General features: G+C 33.9%; 2 protein-coding genes across 3 annotated transcripts; both read right to left on the minus strand.

Annotated features, from left to right (window-relative positions):
* Positions 1-1,511: 1,511 nt before the first annotated feature.
* Positions 1,512-4,998, minus strand: LOC102581959 (uncharacterized). 2 transcript variants are annotated; one of them, XM_015308186.1, is made up of 3 exons: positions 4,464-4,998; positions 3,668-3,790; positions 1,512-3,307 (listed from the first exon to the last, which is right to left on the minus strand). In XM_015308186.1, exons 1-3 carry the CDS (start codon positions 4,857-4,859, stop codon positions 1,814-1,816), a joined length of 2,013 nt encoding a protein of 670 aa, XP_015163672.1. In that variant the 5' UTR covers positions 4,860-4,998; the 3' UTR covers positions 1,512-1,813. The 2 variants fall into 2 exon arrangements, with proteins under 2 accessions (XP_015163672.1, XP_006346217.1); XM_006346155.2 differs by having other exon boundaries at positions 3,668-3,856.
* Positions 4,999-8,910: 3,912 nt separating this feature from the next.
* On the minus strand, positions 8,911-13,064 carry LOC102582285 (uncharacterized). The gene is made up of 5 exons (XM_006346156.2): positions 12,665-13,064; positions 10,181-10,847; positions 9,845-10,088; positions 9,438-9,500; positions 8,911-9,197 (listed from the first exon to the last, which is right to left on the minus strand). The coding sequence occupies exons 1-5, from the start codon at positions 13,005-13,007 to the stop codon at positions 9,123-9,125; spliced, it is 1,392 nt and encodes a 463-aa protein (XP_006346218.1). The 5' UTR covers positions 13,008-13,064; the 3' UTR covers positions 8,911-9,122.
* Positions 13,065-13,135: the final 71 nt, after the last annotated feature.

Genomic DNA, 13,135 nt, shown 5'->3' on the forward strand with positions numbered 1-13,135 from the left:
TATGCATGTTATCATTTTTATTGAATTTTCTTTTTATGTAAAAATATCATTTTGAAAGCTGAAAAAAGGTAAATTCTTCCAAGAATATTTCACCCAAAAAATTGTTTTTAGTTTGAAACTATCAAAGAGGAGAATCAGAATAGTACAAGGACATTCTTCGTATCAAAACATATATCATCAAACTAACTATTACCTTCGTTTCAAATTATTTGTCGTATTTTCTAAATGTAAACTCAAATAATTTATCATTTTAAAAGTTCAAAACAAATTTAATTATTTTTTCATATTTCACCCTTGTAGTTATTGTTCTTCGATGCTACAAACATCTCTATTATATGGGAATGATTATTAAAATATCAATGAAGGATAAACTATTTAAAAAATCATTTTGTTAATGTTTTTAAAGAGACGTGTAAAAGAAAATCACGATAGATAATTTGAGACGAAGAGAATAGTAACAACTTTTAAAAATTAGCTGAATTTGATAGTTCAACCAAATATGTTCCTAATCTCTAGTGATTCTCCATAAATATAAAATTACTAATAATGTATTTTGTGAAATATAAAGATCCAAAAAAAAAGGGAATAATTACTGTCCAAAAAAGATATTGGTCTAATGCATAGGATTCTATCCTCTATTATTTATTTATTTTGGTACCTTGCATTTTTAATATCTCATCCACTACTAAATGTTTTATTCTATATGCGGGGGGGCTCTTTTTGTCTATGAATTTTTCACTAGTTTAGTTTTCTATATTATTTTTATTGACAAAATCCAATTCCACTCGAATTGCTATCTCGAATATCTTATAAACTTTTAATTATTCATAAAGTTATAATGACATTAAATATCATTTTTTCAAAGCTAAAGTGATCAAGAGAAGATCTTCAAGATCAACTTGAAATATCAAAACAATTGTCTCACATTTTTGGAGACTAAATATATCACAAGGGGATCAAATTATCCTACGTTCAAAAAATAAGCTGTTAACAATCATCAAATCACAGTAAGTCTAAAAGAGAAAAAATCAAGGAAACATTAAATTATACTCAAGATCTTGATAAGTAAAATCACATCGAATTGTTAGAATAGAGACAAAATTCAGCATTATGGGTCAATTTGAGTCATTGTGTTTTTAGAAAAGTGCAAAACTACCCCACCATTTCCCCTTGGCACTACATTTGATACCTCTAAAAACAGTTATTCTTGCAGTTTACCCTTTCAAGTTTCAATACATAAAAGCAAACAGCTTAAATGAATATTAGGAGGTCAAATTTCAGTTGTGCTAATATTTTGGCATGGTGAATTGGTAAAAACTTACATGTATCCGATATTTACTTTAATCTATACTAATTTATCATGGTTAGGTCATAAATCAAAGACGAGAATGTTTATTGATTGACTATGACTTATTGATGAAAGTACATGTGAAGCGTGAAGACATGTGTCATATATTCATTGATTTGACGTAAGCATCAGGTCTTTGTAGGCAAATGCAGAAAGACAATTATTTCAGGCAGAAACAAAGGAATAAAGGAATTCAATTATACAAAGTTGTTTTCTCCTCGTACTGAAACTTCTGTTAAATGATGTAATAATTGGCCACTAAATCATACCTTAAAAAAGATATAAATAGTGGCCAATAATGCACCTTCTAAATTACATGAAATTACTATATAGCAGTTCTGATTGATACACAAAGAAGTTTCAGTAAGCATAAAATGTGGACTACTACTGTTTCAGTTTTTATTGATATCTCACCTGAGTGAGAACGATGACTCGCGCAAAATCAAAACTTGTAGCAGTAGTCTTCTAGATCTTCTGTTTCAAGACGTGGCGTAACTGGACCTTTTGGCTCTCCATTCTTGCTTCCAGAAGTTTTGCTTTTAAACTGTGCTTGTGAGAGTTACGCGGCCAATCAATGCACCCTTTCATCCCTCGTGTTATTTGTGGATTGCCCGAGTCAAGTGAGCTCCCTGAAGGGCTGAATTCACCTTTACTAGAACCACAATCTGGAGATAAAGTGGCATCATTCGATAGCCTTCCATTTGATAGTCTCCCGTTTATTCCTTCAACTGATATCTTTTTGTAGTTGTCTCCGTTTGATTTCCAAAGCCTAGATATAGACGACACCTTCTTAAGTTGTCGACCTTGCCCTGAATATACATCACTTATCTCCATTGAGGCATTGCTGTGCCTGCAGTTCTTGTTGACAGAACAGACGCTTCCTTCAGCAGAATAACTAGAACCTTGCTCGTCGAGATGGCTCACTGTTTCCCATTCACTTCCTTCTTCCTCTAAATCGCTCTGATTATACGCAAGAGAATGTCTGAGGAAGTTGTCTTTATTGTATGCACCGTCATCAGGACTGAATGTGCAAATTTTGGAGGGATGGCTAGCAGAACTGTATGCAGGACATGGCTCAACCTCCCTTTCATTATTTTCAACAAAATTAAGGTCCTCGAACACTGAGAATATATCATCTGGATTTGGAGGTTCATAAGTAAATTCACTGATATCACGAATATTCACCGAAGCAGCTTCCTGTTTGAGTTGCTCAGCTCGTTTGATCACTTCCTCGTCGGGGTTCATACCTCTAGAACCTAGGAAAGACTCTAACTCTGCAATTAGTCTATTCATTTGGGAATACTTCTCTTCCAGTGTCACCTTAGCATCAACTAGCTTCATCTGAACCCGTTCCTCACGCCAAACCTCAGCCATCTGCAACATCTTTCTTTCTTCATCTACTTCCTCCCTAAGTGAATGAGATTCTCTCTTCAATGCCTCGACTTCAGCCTTGTCTTCTCCAATTTCCTTGGCTAATTCTTCACACACTTCCTCTATCAACTCTCTACCCTTCCTTTCTTTTTCGTAATCTTGAAAATAGCGCTTTGCTGATAACTTGGCATCAGCCAATTCATTAACTAACTTGGAGTTGACTGTTTCCAGCCTCTGTCGGTTTCTCTTCTCTCTGGACAAGTCGGCTTTCATATCATCTATAATTGCACGAATTTTCTCGTGTTCTCGGCTTCTCCAGGCTGCTTTCTCTTCACTAAGTTTTCTCAAAAACAGTTCGAGTTTCTTTTTTGAAGACCGTCGCTCCATCTCAAGTTGATGAATTCGGGTGCGAGCCTGCTCTAATTCTGCCTCAAGGGTGGAAATCATTGCAGCAGTCTTCGACTGTTTATTAGGAACCTTCTGATGGCCGTAAATCTCCTTTATTTCCTCAGCTATTGTCCAGCCAACTGGATCCCACTTTGTTGCCCCCTCCATAGCAGAGTTTGGATATTGAAATGAGGGCTCTAGCTACAGAATATAGAAGTAACTCCTTTGTAAGATCAGAAAATGTGGAAACAACAAGATGAGCAATGGCGAAAACGTAACATGATAAACTAAGAACCTAGACCAAAAGTATCTGATAGAAAAGTGCAGCACAGTGCACTAAGCTTCCAGCTATGCGAAGGTCGAGGGAAGGGCCCAACCACATTGGGTCTCTAATACTCAAAGAAAATATTGAAGCATTCATCAACTCCCGATAACTCCAGGATTTCTCCCCTGCGCCTATCACATTGCTTTGGACTATTCAACATAACTTTAGGACTTACCTAAAGGACCTTAGACAGCATAGACAACATTGACAAAAAACTGAAAAGGCATCAAACATACCTTGTGATAAAGACCATATCTTGGACCGGAGACAGATCGTGGACTCTGCACTGAATCATCAATGTGAGAATCATTCTCTTTAATATGATGATGGTCGAAAAAGGGTAGATCAATATGACCAGCCTGCACGTGAGAATCATTCTCTTTAATATGATGATGGTTGAAAAAGGGTAGATCAATATGACCAGCCTGCACGAAGGAAAGGAAAATGAAATTGAAAAAGTTGCTTAAAGCTACCATAACCATGTTGGATCCAACAAAAATGTACTACTTTTGGAGGATCTGACACACCCCCAACAACATTTTTTAACAGTCCGAGCAATCAGGTCTAGAATGATAAAACACTTATCAAAGTCGCCGTTCACTCTAAGGTCATAAAAATACAAACTTGGAGATGATTATGATCCTAAAACAGCAGGGACTAATAAAACTACCAACAGATGAAAATAAAAATAAAACATAAAGCAAGCAGTAATGCAGGCAATCATAAATCACAATTATACCAAAGGTACCAGAGAAAACAATCTCAACTTCAATCCTAATAAATCATACATTCATAATTGCTAATTATAACAACAACATAGCAAGTCTAGTCCCACAAAGTACGGTCTGGACAGGGTAGAGTGTACGCAAACATTACCCCTAACTCAGACAAAGAGGTTGTTTCCGATAGACCCTCGACTCATTCAAGCAAATGCTAAGTCAATGTAATTAAAGCAATTAATTACAATCAATATATAAATGACCAAAATTAGAAAAACCCTAAAGCTGCAATCTTTTTTCTTAAATGAGCTACCTGAGGTAACTTTTGAGCTGGAATATTAGGAACTTCCGGCAACTGAAGCCTCCATAGTCCGGCAGCTAACTTCCTAGCAGAAACCAAATTTCTAACTTTCCGGCCAGATTTCCGACCAAGCTCCACCGTCGATTTGTCCTCCCAAGTACAAGCATTGTCATTTACATCCTCGTTATACTTCCATCGTAGTAAAGGGGTATTAGGTCTGCTCCTTTTCCCACCGGGAATATCTCTCCGTAACCTCACTCCGGCGCCACCGGAGTTCTTGATTTTCCGGCGAGGCGGTTTCCTAGAGCAAAAGGGGTTTTGTAAAAGATCTGAATCGGGTAAAGGGTTCACTAGTTTGAATGATGCAATTGCTGGAAGCTCAGCTCTATTGTTTGCAGTGACCTTCATCTTTGATGCACAGATTCAGCCATTACTCAGTTTTTTTGGCTTATTGCTTCACCGAGACTTTCAGAGCTGGTACAAGGGCGTAGGGGGATAGGGATGGGGGGTACGGGGGAGGGAGTGGGGTGGGGGTGTCTGTGATCTCCTTTGGTTTTTGAGGAGAGAGAAGAGAGAAATGCAAGTGTTTTCTGTGTATATATGTGTGTGAGAGAGAGGAGATTTATACGTATAACTCTGTATAAGTAAAGATGATTTGTATGGTCAACGTCTCTCATTTATACCAAAAATCTTCTATTGTCATTAAGAGTACATCGTGATGAAATCGTAAGTACTCTTTAATTTTTTATTAAGAAATAAAATTGTGTTTAAAAAGAAATGTTTTATTTTAGTAGATAAATTCAATCTTATTTTCTATTATTAAGGTGGAGGACTGAATCAAGAATTCTCTTTCTTCACAATCAATTGAATCATTGTCTGCGAAGTAAATTTGAATTTACTTGAATCTGAATTTGAATACGATGGCCGGATAAGAAACTAAAAATTTGATAAAATGAGAGGCGAAGCTTAAAAGAAAACCTATTGGTTCACCAGACACGATACCTCTGAAATATTCGATCATCAAACAATCGTTTTACCGTTACGAAATAGAGATAAAGTTTGTGTACGCTCTGCCTTCTCAGACTCTATTTGTTGAATTTCATAAGATTATGTTGTTGTTGTTTATTATATCTGTAATTATTTGCTCGTGAACTTAGTTATTATGACATATTTAAATCCTGGATTTGTCTCGAGATAGGATTAGGAGTATACTATTACGATGTCGTATTGTAAAGTTTTGCATCCAAACGACGTAGTTTGGTTGTTAACTATAGAAGGAGCAGTTAAAAATAGTTAAATAGGAGTGGCAGGCTGCCGTTAGGCATATGGGTCCCACGTACCTCTCCTAGCGGGAGCGTTGTAATGACTTTGTCCTGCAATTTTCTTTTTCTATTTTATGCTAATTAATTAATTAATAAAATAAAATAAAATAATGAGATGACTCTAATTTGGTGAATATATATCTTGCTTGAGTTTTAGCTAAATTAATATTAAGTTAAAAAAGTGAAAATTATCATATACTTTCTCCGTTTTGATAATTATAGTATCATTTGATTGGGCTGTAACGTATAGTTTAAAACAATTCATAAATTTTTATATAATTATAAATATATCTTTAAGGGTGCAAATTTTAAAATTGATTTATTTTTAAATATATGATGTAATTTTTTTTTAATCATACTAAAAAGATATGTATGACACATTAGTGGATATAAAAGAAATATTGTCAATAATGTAGAAAGAAAGTCTATTAGACATAAGAAATTAGATAACAAACACTTATTTCATTGAATAAAATTATCTTCTAGCAAATTCAGCTAACCATCGAGAGTTATGATGAAATGAATATAATTTCTCGCTATTAATTAGAATCTAGAATTTGAGCTTAATTTATAAAGGAAAAAAACATTAATAGAAAATCCTTTCCTAGTTTCCTTTTAGGTCTTATATGATGTCAATTCAAATTAATTAGGACCTCTATGAAAATATTGAACATTACATGGAATTATTATTATTTTTAAAAGTGAGATTTGCATAATTTTGTAAAAGATAAGTATTGACTAGTCTCTTATCCAACTATTAAAGTAATTTTTTTACTTAAATAAATGTGACACACTTTTTTTTTCTCTATCTAAAATAGCATATTTCTCTTATTGGAAACAAGTTAATACTATTAGATAATATTGCAATTTACCCGCAATTGCATATGATTTGTTAGGACGCATTTATAAAAAGATAATTCTTGATTTATTTATTTATAAGTATAATGATATTTTTGGGGTGTACTAAATAAGGAGTACTCCTCTTCTCACTTTTTCTTATATGGAATTATCGTGTATATTAAACATAGAGGAAGATAACTGAACATTACATATACTAAATAGTGAATAAAACAAACGTCAAACTATAAACAGAAGTTTGGGAGAAAATAAAAAATAAACCAACTATTAATACTTCATGTGAAAAAATAAGAATGTTTTTAAGCCTTAACTCGAAGATAGTGAATTATTTTGAAAAAAACTAATTTATTTTGCTTATCCCTAATATAATAATTTATAACTATATAAATATTTAAAATTTGTTTTAACTTACAAATTTTAAAATTATTATTATTATTAAATTATATGAAGTTAAATAATATCGCATAAATTAAAAAGAGAAGTAATGAAGGGCATTAAGGTCGGTGAAAGTGAGTGCACTTGCAAAGATTGATTGTGTATTAGTTCTCAGGGTATCCGAGGGAATAAGCACGTGCACTCATTTTTGGCTTATTGTGTGCATGTTCCCATTCTAACCCTTTTCCATCAATTATATAAAATAAAAAAAGAACAAGATCTAACTATACTGAGTAGATTAACAATCTGTCAATTTATTTTATGAATATTTTTTTAGTGGATAAATAAAAAATTGAACCGTTAACGATTAAAAATATTAATTTAGCATATTTAATAATTGAAAATCGATAAATTAAACCGATTATACATGAATCGAATCGAACTGATCGATGCACACCTTGTCTAAAATAGAATACCTACAAATCTCATTCATAAGTGGAGTTTTTAAGTGGTATAGAGAAGGATAAGCATGTAGATTAGGTTTTGAGAGAAGAGAAAATATGTTGTTGATATTTAGGACCAGATATCTATTATTTAGGGAGGGGAATTTGTACCCTTCGCTAATTAATTAAGAATTAAGGACCAGTAAAAAAACTTGTCCTTATTGTATACTTTCAAGGCTTAGTTTACTAACTCGTCTCTATATTTTGGTCCTTAAATATCCATTTTCTTATACTATAGCATGGGATGTGAACCAATTAATAAGTCACACTCTTTATCTCTACCTTCTTGTGTTTGTTTCGTCTCTATATCTATCATCGTTTTGAATCGAGATTTTAAGTTGCAATTTGATATTTGAGATATGCATTGATGGTTAATCTAAGACCAAAAGTATTGCTAGTCAGGTTAATCTAGGACCAGACTTGTTGCTCTTCTCTAATAGACAATCTAGGACTAGAAATGATGCTCGTCTTTAAAGCTATTATTAGATCAAGTCTTTAATAATCGCTAAAGATTAATTACTAGGACCAGTTGTTGATGGTCGCTAAAGAGTTTTCACGACCTGAAAATAAAACTTTCCCAAGATATCTATGGCGTATTTGAGACAAGAAATGTAGTCTCTAAAAGGATTTAGTTGTTATTCATTTCTTTATTCTCTTCTTGGTTTTTTCTTTTCAAATTCAACTAGTTACTTTTTTAGTAATTTTACAATTTAGATCCGTTTACTTTTTAAAAGTCTAATTTCTTTTCTTTTTTCAACTTCATTAGTTACTTTTGTAGTAATTTTACAATTTAGATCCGTTTGCTTTTTAAAAGTCTAATTTCTTTTCTTTTTCAACTTCATTAGCCTGAGCTGAAAACCCAAATACCTCTATTTGCTATAAAGGTATTTTTCACAACAATTCTATTTAGTGTTTACCTTCACATAATAATACTACTATTTATAAAAGTAAGTATTAGTTCTAGTGTCAGACATTTATTTGCAATTCATCAAGTTGGATGCTAATATAAAAACTTTATTTATTAATATGAAATTTGAATTGTTTAATTTAAAGTTCTAAAATATTTTTGATAAAAAAACTATCTTTTTTCATTTTTTTTTTTATAATATTCATTATTTCAAATGAAATTAAAATCATAAAAATCACTATTAATTTTTTTTTTCCATATGCTTTACTAGCCACCCTGCCCTCAGTACCATAGCTGATTTTCCATCTTCATAATAGCCAATTGTCTTTTCTTAAATGAACTGTGTGAGGTAACTTTTGAACTGGAATATTAGAAACTTCCGGCAACTGAAGCCTCCATAGTCCGGCAGCTAGCTTCCTAGCAGAATTCTAACTACCCTGCCAGATTTTCGACCAAGCTCCACCATTGATTAGTCCTCCCAAGTACAAACATTGTTATTTACATCCTCGTTATACTTCCAACGTAGTAAAGAATAGAGCAGATGTTGATACAAACATCAAGAATAGAGTTTTTTTCTATTATTTGTTCATCATAGAAAACCAAATTACTAGTATACAATACTTGGTTGATACAAAATTTCTTTTCCAGAACATATTAACATGAGCATGCCAAGTACACACATCACATATTCATTTCTACAGAGGTTCTATTTCTTCTTTGAAGCTGCCTTCCTTTTGCGACCAGCAGTCTTCTTTGTTGATTTATTATACGCTCCACTCTCCTGTAAAAGGGCGAAAATACAGGATATGCATTCATTAGATGATTGTGTATATATTTAGAAGTATCAAAACTTTATCAATGACAATATATCGAGGCAGAAAGAGAACAAAGAGTCAACTGTTAAGTGTACACATCCAATCATCCATTTCTAATATAGCATTGAAGAAAGACAAAGAGAACAATGAGTTCAGGTGTACGTCCATTATTGACTAAAGCAATGAAGAAAATAGAAAAATTGTACCTTTCTGTAACATCTATATGCACTTTGGCCAGAAAACTCTTGTCCATTGTTGGCAACATAAACCTGATAAAAAACAGTAGATCAACTCTTTGATTAATGTACAGAAGATAGGATGTCATGAATAAAATAACACCAAAGAGATTCCATGAATGTCATGAATTGATTCTAAAAGAACAAGGAGACTCCATGAAGCTATACAGACTGAACACAAATGTCTAATGAGTATCCAAGTTATGGAGAAATGGAATAACTTTAGTCATTTACCCACTGACATCCATATCCCAACTATGGTTTAGAGGCATCAAGTATGACAAACTAACTAGTACAAACTTTAACCAAAAGAACTTCAACAAGTACATCAATGACCTGCTCCAAAATTCCAAATATTAAAATGAATATCCACTTACTTTCCTTCCATCTCCATTTGTGTACCAATGACCTGCAGATTTGCTGCCAACTGCCTGCACCCTTCTCCTGCCAGCATCTTTTGGAATACCAGCAGAGCTCTTAGGGTTCACCCATCTCTCAGATCCTTGTGATTCTTCCACGTTATTTGGTTGTTTCACATTCTTTCTGCTCTTTCTAGAGTCCGTTACATCAGCAGATTTCTGAGCAGTCCTTTTAGAGCCTCCTTCATGACAAAATTGACCCCTGAAGACAACATGCACATAGACCTTTGGAATAAATCATATAATTCATGAAAAAAAAAAGACTAACAGAGAGGCAAGAAGCAAATCTATTACATGTAATCTATAACTGATGCATCATCTTGGTTTTCTCCAGGAATTTTGTAAGCACCCAAGGGAAAAAAGTTAGGCAAACGATCACGAATTAGCTTTTGGATTCTTGGATCTTTATGGAAAAAATAGCAGTGAGCAGGGAGAAGAGGGCCCTGAGGTCGCATGTTACTTTCAGTTAAACCACTCTTAGTAGTCTGAGTTCTTTTTCCATCTTTTACCGATTTGAAATATTCCTCACAAACCTCATCAAGAGCCGGTGTATGAATATTAAAAGTCGTATCTGAACAGAAGTCCTCCCACAGATCTTTAGTCTTTAACGTTCCAGCAGAAGGTCCTGTTTTTCTCTGGCAACTTAAATCTGCATCACTATGCTGTCGATTACCGCTCAAAGGAGAATCCACATGATCTGATTCTCTTTCCACAAATTCACTTTTGGAAGGCTCATCAGAATCAGAGTCAATCAACTGGAACTTTCTCAATGGACTAATAGTTAGCTCTGGGAAGACCAAATTACTAGGGTTAGTTTCCATACTCTGGTGAATGGAAGAAACATTTGAAGCCTCTTTCTTCCTTCCTGTACATCTGCTTACAGATTGTGAGGATAATACCCTTTGCCCCTGTAACGGGATTTTTGAACTGCTACACACGGAACTGTGACATTTTGGATGATCTGATGCAAACAATATTAAAATGCATGAGGGTTATAAATAAATAAAAAATTTAAAAAAATAACAAACAACATAACATCTATCTGTGGTCTGATTTGTCGGTCTAAAAGAAAGATGGAGATAAAAGTGTAGGGAAGTATCACCAAATTAAAAACACAATGAGAGAATGTATAAAACCTTGAGGTTCCCCCAGATCTGACTTGTCAGACTAGACATAGTGATCTCGCTGACTACATAGTTTTACTGAAACATAAGTAAAACTCCCTAGTAAAATGCTAATAATGATGGTCCATATTTCTTGAGCACACATCAAGTAGGAAATTTAAGATGTTCATCACAACAGAATGTTCATCAAACAAACACACATGTTGCTTCTAGTACATAGTATAAGGCAAGATTGACCACATATTTTCCCTGTGCAATAACTAAATTGCAAAGCTAGTTAGGGTCTTCTATGTAAAAAAATTTACAAGAATGATAACAAGTGGGTCAGCTATGGGAATCTTCTATATCCATTTCGCATACTAGGACTCATTTCATTCCAATTCTAAATATTGTCTTAAACAAATCCAAGGTTCCCTAAATTTCACACTTGTTTAACACCCAAGGGTATGATCAGTGGTTAACAAGGTTGGAATGAAGATTGTAAGGGATTAAAATTTGAACCCAGTAGAGAAAAAAATTAGGTGATTTCTTCATGATGCATCATTTTTGGCGGACAAGGTCAACCATCCTACTCTCTGTCTGGGATGCAAGTATCCAATGGAATAGACTAATTGCACATTAATTGATTCAAATGCCACTGTTAAAGAAAAAAACTGCACACTTATCCCTCAATCGTTAGACAATATCTAAATCAACTAAGAGACACCTAGAACAAAGCCTATTGTATGTGTAACACCAATTGATACTTAATCAAACTAATTTGTTACTCTATATGGTTACTTTTATTATGTTCTATTCTAAGCCCACATTAATTATGAGAGAACACAGATCTTTTGGAATTACTTTGTTCAGAGTGATGTTGACTTATCTCATCAATTATCATGTTGTTGCACATATAGGCCAGTGAATTTGGATTCTAAATCAGTTCTTACCAGAACTTCTCATGTAAGTTATGATTTCTAAAGCAAGCTTATATGAGATCTTGTTTTCACAATAGCAGATTGTGGAAACACAAGAGTCTTCCCTTCATTCATTTCCATCAATCTCCCAAACTCCTTCCTAACTTGCAGATACCTAATTAAGCTTCAGCATTAAATTTTATTCAGGAGATACACAACTTACTATATGATATTCAATTTAGACATACTTACAAGTCCCAATAAATGAAAATAAGAGCTTTTCAGACAGGGACGGAGCTAGTAATGGTCAATGGGGGTTATCCAAACCACATTTGGTGGAAAATTACACGGTTTACCGTTTATACATGGTTAGAATTATTTTATATGTATATATAATAGGTGTTGAACCACCTTCGATTTCTTGGTGTGTTTACTTCTTCATGTTTTGAACCCCTTAATGAAAATCCAGGTTTTGCCACTGTTTTCAGCTACTACTAGGCTATCCAAAATCAACCTCTGAAACTGTGTCACTAGCATATATCAAGCAATAGAACTCCAACAAATAAAAGAAATAATGAAAGCTAACTGAAATAGAAATCAACATAGATTGATTATTTAATCAGTCAAACCCCGTATATAGAAGAAGAAATTAAGGCCTCATATTCTTTGCCCAGCTCAAATTGACGGATTTAAAACACCAAAACATAGAAAGGTAGCTAAAGATAAAACCCTAACAAAAAGGTGATGTCTTTTACCCTTAGGCTCATCCTCCTGAGAAGAAAAATCTTCAATATCATCGTCCACATTACACCATGTCTCACCTAGCTTCAACTTTTGAGCCGCCGGTTCGGATTTTGAAATAGACCCACGACGAAGGCGTTTGAGAGAACTAGGTGGATCCGAAACTTGCGGATCCGTAACCAATTTCGGAAATTCAAAATCATCATCAACTTCATTGATTGTCCTTAAGCTCACCGAGGGTTTTGGTAGAACAGTAGACTGGGGCTCCGAATCAAGGTCGAAATCGAGCCCTAGAGAGAACGATGGAGGTTCGAAATCAAGCCCTAGAGAGAACGATGGAGGTTCAAAATCTGCCATTGAAAGGTGGATTTTGGGTAAATTTTTTGAGTTATATATTTGAAATGTGAATTTGGAGGGATTTGCAAATGAAATTTGGGGAAATTTCTTTGGTTTGTGCGCCAATTTTTTCAGCTCGTTTGGGCCTC

Source organism: Solanum tuberosum, unplaced genomic scaffold, assembly GCF_000226075.1.
Source record: "Solanum tuberosum cultivar DM 1-3 516 R44 unplaced genomic scaffold, SolTub_3.0 scf00076, whole genome shotgun sequence".
NCBI lineage: Eukaryota > Viridiplantae > Streptophyta > Magnoliopsida > Solanales > Solanaceae > Solanum > Solanum tuberosum.

Bases quoted from the DNA above. Each gene is read 5' to 3' on its own strand.
- LOC102581959 (XM_006346155.2), bottom strand. From the start codon at position 4,859: ATGAAGGTCACTGCAAACAATAGAGCTGAGCTTCCAGCAATTGCATCA. The intron at 3,857-4,463 runs GTAGCTCATTTA...TCCTTCGTGCAG, and splicing joins CAGCTCAAAAGTTACCTCAG to GCTGGTCATATTGATCTACC. The intron at 3,308-3,667 runs GTATGTTTGATG...TATATTCTGTAG, and splicing joins GATATGGTCTTTATCACAAG to CTAGAGCCCTCATTTCAATA.
- LOC102582285 (XM_006346156.2), bottom strand. From the start codon at position 13,007: ATGGCAGATTTTGAACCTCCATCGTTCTCTCTAGGGCTTGATTTCGAA. The intron at 10,848-12,664 runs GTAAAAGACATC...TGTTTGCATCAG, and splicing joins TCAGGAGGATGAGCCTAAGG to ATCATCCAAAATGTCACAGT. The intron at 10,089-10,180 runs GTAATAGATTTG...TGTTGTCTTCAG, and splicing joins GCATCAGTTATAGATTACAT to GGGTCAATTTTGTCATGAAG.